Source organism: Astatotilapia calliptera, chromosome 19 (assembly GCF_900246225.1).
Source record: "Astatotilapia calliptera chromosome 19, fAstCal1.2, whole genome shotgun sequence".
Taxonomy (NCBI): domain Eukaryota; kingdom Metazoa; phylum Chordata; class Actinopteri; order Cichliformes; family Cichlidae; genus Astatotilapia; species Astatotilapia calliptera.
In genome coordinates, this window is record NC_039320.1 from 4,105,631 (window position 1) to 4,114,101 (window position 8,471).

Consider the following 8,471-nt stretch of genomic DNA (forward strand, 5'->3'; position numbering starts at 1 on the left):
CAGCCTGTGGAAAGAAATCCTTCACCGTGCACAGCAGGCATGCTAAACAAAACGGCAGACGGGCTATTCTTAGAGATCAAATGTGGAAAACTGGCTTTGGGTGAACTCAGGCTGAAAGCTGAAGGAAGTTTAGGTCCAGGATGTGTACAAATAATGTGTATATCCCGGAATATGAATAAAGTTTCTCTAAACTGGTCTATCAGTTCTTTCAGTTAGTTTTTGCCAGAAAGCAGTGAAAAAAAAATTACAAAAACAAATGTTGTTTAGAGGCTCTAATGTGATTCGTGCAGCCATCAGAGAGCATTTCCTACATTATAAATCACTTTATTAATCAGAAACAAATCACTGTTCCGCTTGGAATGAAATTTCAATATCACAACTTGGTCAATATTAATATACAAAATCAGCATCTTTCTTTAATGTAGTTTTGTGTATTTAAGACTAAAGTTAATCCTGAGACGAGAAGAGGAAATAAGAATAGTGGCCCTGTTGACACATAGCATGTATATCAATGAATAAGATGTGAGATACACACATGCTAAAGTGACTTCACTTTGAACTGGTCATTGATTTTCAACACTAATCAGAAAAATAGTCGGGGGGGGAGAGACTCCCTCTGGGCAACCAATTAATTATTAATCATTGACAGGAAACCTGCTGCCTTTTCAAAGAAAGCATTCAATTAGCAGGGTAATAAACTGACTACACTCACGTATAAAGTATATTCAAATGCATCAAAGGCTAAAAATTGCATAAAAGTATTGATCTATTGAGCCTTTTGTACATTTTTAAATCTAGGCCTTATTAAAGACCGAGATCGATATATCTATGAACTGATAGTCCTAATTTTAAGTATGAATTTTAGTATTCGTACCTCACCAAAGCAGCTCAACTCCTTAGTAGGACATACATACTGAACATTGAGACTTTCTTATAGAACAACTGGTTTCAGCTAATAGACGTGGCAATCATGAAGCCAGTGGGCACTTTTAGTCCCTTAAACTCTGCACGAGTGGTTGTGGCCATTAGAGCTCAACACTTTCGATCTTTGATGGTCTTGCCAAAACCATAAAGGTTTAAAGTTTGTCAAGCTCAACTAAAGCCTGATTTTATTAAATAATTCTGACAAACCATTTTTAAAGAATTTTAAGTTTATTTTAAAAAGTATTATTCATTCACAAACTACTTGCAAAGAAATATAATTTTAAAATCCTGCGTGATAAAACTCAGAAAGAAGAGGCTGCTATTCATCTCATTTCAACACACATCAGATCTTTATTTCAGCAGCTCCCCCGCAAGCCTGGACCAAAATACCGAAAGCACCCTGCTCATTATAAACCAACATTATTAGCTCGGCAGAGGGTTAGACAGTTCTCTCTGGATTTTAAAAGGTGTCAAAGCGAAACAAAAGACTTCTTATAAGACAGAAAAAGAAAAAGAAAAAAAAATAAAAATCTGCCCACACTTGCTGACCTGCAGCATCAGAGAAATCTCACTGCAAAGTAAACAGGTAGCTTTGTTTGCTTTGGTATCTTCTGACTGAGGAAAATAATTATTGCAACAGATGTGGGTGGAGGTGATGGGGCAAAGCTCTGCATTGATCTTGTGCTTTCACATGTTATCATTAAGTATCCAATTTGCATTTTGGAATGCCTGGAGAAATGCACACTCCAAAGAATACTCAAATCATTCTTTAAAAACAAAGTGTGTGTGTGTGTATGTATATATAAAAATCTTGGGGACAGGGACACCTCTCCAATTCAACTTTTTTTTTTCTTTAATTAAGTGCTGATATAATGTAGTACATGACATTAAAAGAAAAAAGAAAAAATCCAGTGGGGGGGACTGAAAGACAAAGTCCTGGCAGTGTGGTCTGTTTGTATATTGCAATATGGCATTGATTCATATCACTAATGCCAGCTTATATTTAAAAAAAAAAAAAAAAAAAGGAAAAGGAAAGGTAAAAAACAGGCAGTAGGTCCTAGTGGTTTGTTTTGTTAAAACATACAAATTGTTTCAAATCACCTTTATAAAATCTGTTCACTGCACTGCTGATTTCTTCAAGGATCCATCATTCCACATCCTTCTCTCTTTAACTCGCATAAATAACTAAATTGGCTATAAATGAAACTTTGTAGGAAATTTAAAAATCCCTTTTTCTGCTGGCGCAATCACAGAAGGCATTTCTCCTTGGTTAGAGTGAGGCGTTAGACACATGAGGAGGTTGCACTGAGTCCGTTTCATGGAGAGGCAGTGTGTTTTAGCGGGAGGTTGGGAAGATGAGGACGTGCTCACAGCTTCTTCAGTCGTCCGTACATCTCCCTCTTACTGCGCTCTCCGGCCCAGGTGCGACTCTTGAGGCGGCACTTCCTCAGGTCCTCCTTGAAATCCTCATGGTGCATGGGTCGGTAAGACTGAGGTTCACATTGTGCCTGCACAAGAGAACGAGATGAGGATTCAGAGGACTGAACAGCTGAGATTCATGTGGGTCTGTGATAACTGATATGCTAAAACATGAGCACGCAGTTCTTTGGACTAAAACCGAAGCATTATGCTCCAGATACACAAGGCCTCACCAGCATTTATATTTCACTCCTTGAGAATCAAATCAAACCCAACCTGAAAATGAGGGAAGAAGTCCTTGTAGCCGCCCTTGAGGATGTAGAGCTCGGGGTAGTGAAGTTTGGGATACTCGTTCATGGCGCGGTCTTGCTCTCTGACGAAACGGCACATTCGGGGGCCGCGCTCCGAGGAGAACTCGCAGTGGAAGATGATGACGATTCGTTTGTCTGGGCTGGATGGGACAATCGGGTTCTTGAGGAGGAAGTCCTTCACCTGGTCCTCCTGGTGTAGGTTTAGCGCTCCCTGGAACAAAAACAAATACCTTTAGAGCTCAGGGATGGATCACCTACAGAGAAGTCTTTAATTAAGCAGTTTTTACATCATTATTACCCCCCCCCCCCCCACAGTTGTTACTGAAAACATCTATCACCGATTTTCACATCGTTCTGTGTGATTTTCCAACACAAATTAGGAAACACTCGAGTTTTATGTATACTGCAATGTCTGTCACTGACTCACCTTGATATGTCCTCCTTCAAACTCATAAGGATAGCGGCAGTCAATGACGATGACTTGTTCAACTACATGATCAAACTGGCCAGTGAGAGCTGCCACCATCTAAAGACCACACAGAACATACTTTTAATGTTTTCAAAAGGAGCAGTGATTACTGTGAAGGGACTGAGCGCTTTGACACAGTGCGTCTACTCACCATGTCTGAGGTAATGTATTTGAGGTCTTGGTGTTTTCCATGCACTGTGGGTAGAACGAAAGGCTAAAAGACGAAAGAGGATTCGTTATTCCACTTTTTCAAGCAACTAACTAACAAGCACACAGAAGAGTTTTCATTCTCCCTTACCTTGGTGAAATCGCCTATTAGCTCATTAGAACCAGCCTCACTGTCCAACAGCTTTTCAATCTCTGCCTGGCAGAACGACTTGGACCTCTGGAGCAGTGAGCAGCCCTGGAAAGAGAGGAGAGGGACACTTACCGAGGTAGCCAAGGAGAAAATGAAGCGATTTAAGATAAGCTTCAAAGCCTGGAACAATAGCCAGTAAGCCTCAGTGGATGTTTCAGAAGCTGGGTGACAGATGGTCAGTGGAGATTTTTTAAATCACGCCTACAGATCATTGCTGTCTGTTCAGAGCTGCAGCTCCATGTTATCACTGGTTTTAAATGTTTCAATCAGAAAAGGACTTGAGCTCGACAGCACGTTTTTGTAACACAAGACAGTTTTTATTAATCTTGCACCGTGTGGCTTAGACCTGAGCAATGCTGTAAGACCAATCTCAGCATGCATGCACTTCATTCCGTTTTCATTTAAAAGAAGATGCTGCTACTTCCTCCCATTCACCTCAGCTCCTCATGTTATTGGCCAACATGTTAAAATGATCAAGTCATCCAACTAACTTGCATCAACTATCACAACAACAAAAGTGATGCATGTTGTCCAAGGCAGTATGGCCTTACCATTCTTGGGGATTCTGGGTTTTGTTCCAGGGTGGTTACTTGCGTTCCTGCAAGGCTACGCCGCCTCTTCACCCTGATGGGTGTATTTTCATCTCCGGGGCGGTCAGCGCGCTTCACAGAGAGACGGGAAACAGGACTGGGCATCGAAGGAGAGCGAAACAGGCTTCGTGGTCTGCACCGAATCACAGGCTAAAGAAATGCGAGAATAAGTACATTTTTAAATTCAACCCACATTTTGCGTGAGGTGCTACAACTTGTGACAGCAAAGCATCAAAATTTATTCTGGGTGATTGCATCAAAATACATCAGGACTATTCTTTATACTATGCTGTGACATATTGTGTTTGTTGTAAAATGGTTGTCAAGATGGATAAGTCATCTGTGGCTACTGAGAAAAGCAGGCACACACTTTACATACGGCACCTAAAGTACGCACACTTACAGAGTCTTCTCCTATACTGTCAGCCACCAGTGGGGCAGTGAGTAAGCTGGCCATGCCCATCGGTACCCCAGAGTCATTCTGCAAACAACAAATGGGTGCCGTTAAAAATCAAGTCTGACAAAAAGGAATTGCAGAAAAAAAATGAATCCATAAAAACATGAATGGCAGGGACTCACCTCCATGTTGTCATCAAGTACATCCAAAAAGCCATCGTCTTCATCATCATTTGAGGAGGTGAGGGAGGAACTTCTCAGAAACATGGGGCTGGAGTCATGAAAGTCAAGCTGCTGCACCGGAGGAGGTGAAGAAAGCTTTACATAAAAATGAAAAAAAAAACGTCAGTCAGCATCTTTCTAGAAGCAGATCACCCCTTTTTAACTTGCAGACAGATTCTTCACATACCATGAGGGCTGGTGCGGAGCTGGGACGGCAGGCAAAGGCATCCTTAGACTGCCCGTTGTTAAAGGATCGCCCACGACACCGCGAAGCAGGTTTGGTGGGTTTCTTGAATTCAAAGCTTTCCTGAAAGAAAAAAAAAACAACAAGGCATTTTAAACAAGGAATGCCAACACAGACGTGACAGATTAATAAAAGCACCTGCTAATGACACTAATAATTTTCACTTACATAAAATGCAAATATCCCGTTTTTAACCCAAATGATGAAATGCCGTCTCCACAGTAATAAAAGCTCATTTAGCATCGCCTTAGTTCTAAGGCAGTGAGACTTAAGTAAATGATTTTGGTCCAACTGACCTCTGGCATGTTCTCCTTATTCTCATGCTGAGAGGTGGATACTTGGGAAGGTTGCTGACCAAATACTCCATAGCGGTTTGGATCATTTTGCTGCCCCTTCAGAGCTGGACTGAAGGCCATGAGCTGGAGCTGAGTGGGGGAATAAAAGGGAATCAGTTAGCAACGCATTTAGGCTTAACCTCCACTGTATGGTTTGTTTGAGTTGTGTTTATGTGTACTGTCAACTCCTCTTTAAAAATTAAGATTAAATCCTATTCAAGCGCCAAAATCACAACTACAACAGGACATTATCTGTTATCTCTGGGGATAACAGATAATATGTGTACGCATAACACACAAGCTGTAAAATACTTACGGGCAATGAGTTGATTCTTCGAATTGGCATTCTCCTATAATCAACAGATGGCAGAGAAAAGAATTGCAGTCAATAAAATAAGGAGATAAGATTTTTTTGGCTTAAAAATTAAACTGCTCTGCAATGTTGTTTTTAGGGGGGGGGGGGGGGGGGGGGAATAATACCAGGTACAAAACTTACTCATTGACAACTCTGCTTGACTCTCGAATGGCTTTTTCAAATCTGTAACAGAAAGAAGAGCAAGGAATGCTTCAGAAATTACAAAACTAATATATTCTTGCAAGAAGATCTGCTAAGAAAAGAGACTAGGAAGGCCTCAACTGTCAGTCGAAACATTGCATACTCATAAACTACAAAGAGTCTGGGACTCTATTGAGACACCGAGAGGAACGGTTGGACATGAGGAAGTTGGGTGAATGCATGGAGGCAAGACGTACTCTTTGCATTGGGAGTACGGCCCACCTGTATGCTAAATAAGTGGGCCTGAGAGCTCAGGGGGTGGGAGGGAGGTCAGGGGAAGGGATGCGGAAATCAGCTAATCGACCATATGCCTGCTGGAGCCGAAGCTGCAAAGCCCCCTTTCTGCAAGAGCTCTTTTGTTTGTTGAGGGGGGAGCGTGTCCCATTCAGTGCAGACCACAAGAAGGGAGGGCAGCTGTTCTCTGGGGGTGCCCTGATTTCAATAGCTGATGCAGAGAAACTCCAGCCCTCAATTCCCTATTGAAACAAGGCTGCAGTAGAAGAGTGTGCCAAAGCTCAGAGGGGGTGGGTTATCAAACCAGAGCACGCACGCCACATCCCCCCCCCCATCATGGAAAACTCCTAGCAACCTAACAGCTGTAAAAGGAGGTGAATGAAGTCTTGAGCACCAACTGCTGCAAAAGAACTCACATCAGACCTCGGCAGATGTCTGCAGGGCAGACTCACCCAACTGAGAATAAGGAAAAGGGCCACCCAAGATTAGGCAGCTGAGGGTATGCTAACAAACTGATCAAGATAATAACGCTGAGCACAAGTGCAACAGTATTTTCAGTGAGCAGCACTAGGGTTTCCAACTGATTTTACAGAGCATATTGTCCCAGTTGTATTACTTCCCACCTACAAAATTGCAATATTTAACTATTAAGTTAAGTCCATAATATGTCACACTACATTGATTTAGAAAGTAAAGCTCACATGGTGTATCAGCTAATCTGCTTTGTCTAAGAAAAAGGAGCGAGGTCATCGTCTTAAAGTCAACGGCAGAAATATTAATCCCTCAGATGGGAAATGGTGCTTAGCGCTGCTGAACCCTAGCACTGGGGTGGGGGTGGAGGGTCGGGTGAAGGGGCAAAAGGGTAAGGAGACGCACTGCTCAAAGGCTGATAACAATAGTCAGAAGGAGGATAGTTTAACTTACGTGTCTTCCACTTCGATGGCATCTAGTGGGCTGGGGAGATCCATGCCCAGGCCTGAAGGAAGAGATATGTTTCACTAATAGATGATACTGACCTGCCACATGTATACACACATTTCTCATATTGCAGTGCATAGGTGAGCTGTCTGGTGGAGTAAGGACTTTACATTAGAAGACTGGAATTACAAATAAATAATAAATAAATAAATAAATAAATAAATAAATAAAAGACTATACTTGATACATTTGAGTCGTAACTGAGTCGTAAATTACAATACATAAAATATTACTGCAGCTAAAATAAATAATACAATACTACATTCCGCATAACCGTATCGAATCTTGTGACTTGAAATCAAATTCAGTCCATGAACATTTGGCCTTATAGCATAAATTAGCACAAACAATAGCTTTAACGGGGTCTCACCAGCATCAGATGAGACGTCAGAGGCGAAGGAGGGAACCTTCTCGAGGGGTGCATGCTTTCTCCTTTTCGGGGTATCACATTGGCTGCACGACAAAGAAAGAAACAGAAAATTTTCCTTAATGTCAAGACTGAAACGTATTGTGCATTGCAAAGAACCGATCAAAAGGAATAAACAGATGACAGGGTAGTTAGTGGTTTGAAAAACGGGAACTGCAGTTACATGAAAATAATTAACAAATAAAAACTTAGTAGTACCTTCCGAGTCCAGCTAAATTGTTCATGTCCATAGCCAAATTGGTAACAGGAGACAGCACAGCCGCGGGCCCAGGGGAAAACAGATTCCTGCAGTGCGAGGTCTTAGTGCTGTGCTCAAGCAGAGAGGGCAAGGAAAGCTCGGGGATCCGGTCGGGCCTGTTCGTCTTAACAGGACTAATCCTGCTAAAAAAAGATTCCATGTTGCTTTTTTCGCTGTGAAATCTGTGCAAAAGTCACGCGGGAGTACTACTGTATGATAGATTTGGTTTGAATTTCGAGTCGGAGAAAGCAAGACAGTCAAAGTTTCGAGCTAACCCGGAAGCTAAGCAGCTAGCTAGGAACAATTGAGATTACATTTCCAAAAATACGAAGCAAAACACCGGCCGTAAGTTAGACGGTGGTTCCGTGAGGTGTAAAACCTAGATTTGGTCTTTCCAAATCACTAAAGTCACATAGCTGTTGTTTATGCCAGAGAGTTACAGCATAAGGCACCTCCTCTCTGACAACCCCTGATTTGTGAGGAAAGGACTGAAGCTGCTCGTATTTATGTTCAAAATAGAAGCTCAGAAGCGGCAATATTTGAGCCAATCAGCGACGTTGTTACATCTGGAAAACCAATCAGAGCGCGAAAGGCGTCTCCGCTGTTGTCCTCTCACCGGATGAGGGAAAAAAGGAGGAGGATATGACACAATATTCATCTTTTTTCTTCCTCGCAATTCTTTTGTTCTGAGAAGAAATTTGAATTTTTTTATTTTTTATTATGTATTTACCGGGACTATACACTCAGAAAAACATGTCTTCAGATTACTT

At 41.9% G+C, this 8,471-nt stretch overlaps 1 protein-coding gene across 2 annotated transcripts; it reads right to left on the reverse strand.

Moving 5' to 3' along the window:
* Nucleotides 1–1,252: 1,252 nt before the first annotated feature.
* On the reverse strand, nt 1,253–8,214 carry cdc25b (cell division cycle 25B). 2 transcript variants are annotated; one of them, XM_026152738.1, is made up of 15 exons: nt 7,662–8,214; nt 7,407–7,489; nt 6,983–7,034; nt 5,765–5,806; nt 5,585–5,618; nt 5,230–5,358; nt 4,877–4,996; nt 4,651–4,785; nt 4,475–4,552; nt 4,033–4,221; nt 3,422–3,526; nt 3,275–3,337; nt 3,082–3,180; nt 2,620–2,865; nt 1,253–2,432 (listed from the first exon to the last, which is right to left on the reverse strand). In XM_026152738.1, the coding sequence occupies exons 1-15, from the start codon at nt 7,859–7,861 to the stop codon at nt 2,292–2,294; spliced, it is 1,716 nt and encodes a 571-aa protein (XP_026008523.1). In that variant the 5' UTR covers nt 7,862–8,214; the 3' UTR covers nt 1,253–2,291. The 2 variants fall into 2 exon arrangements, with proteins under 2 accessions (XP_026008523.1, XP_026008522.1); XM_026152737.1 differs by having other exon boundaries at nt 4,469–4,552.
* Nucleotides 8,215–8,471: the final 257 nt, after the last annotated feature.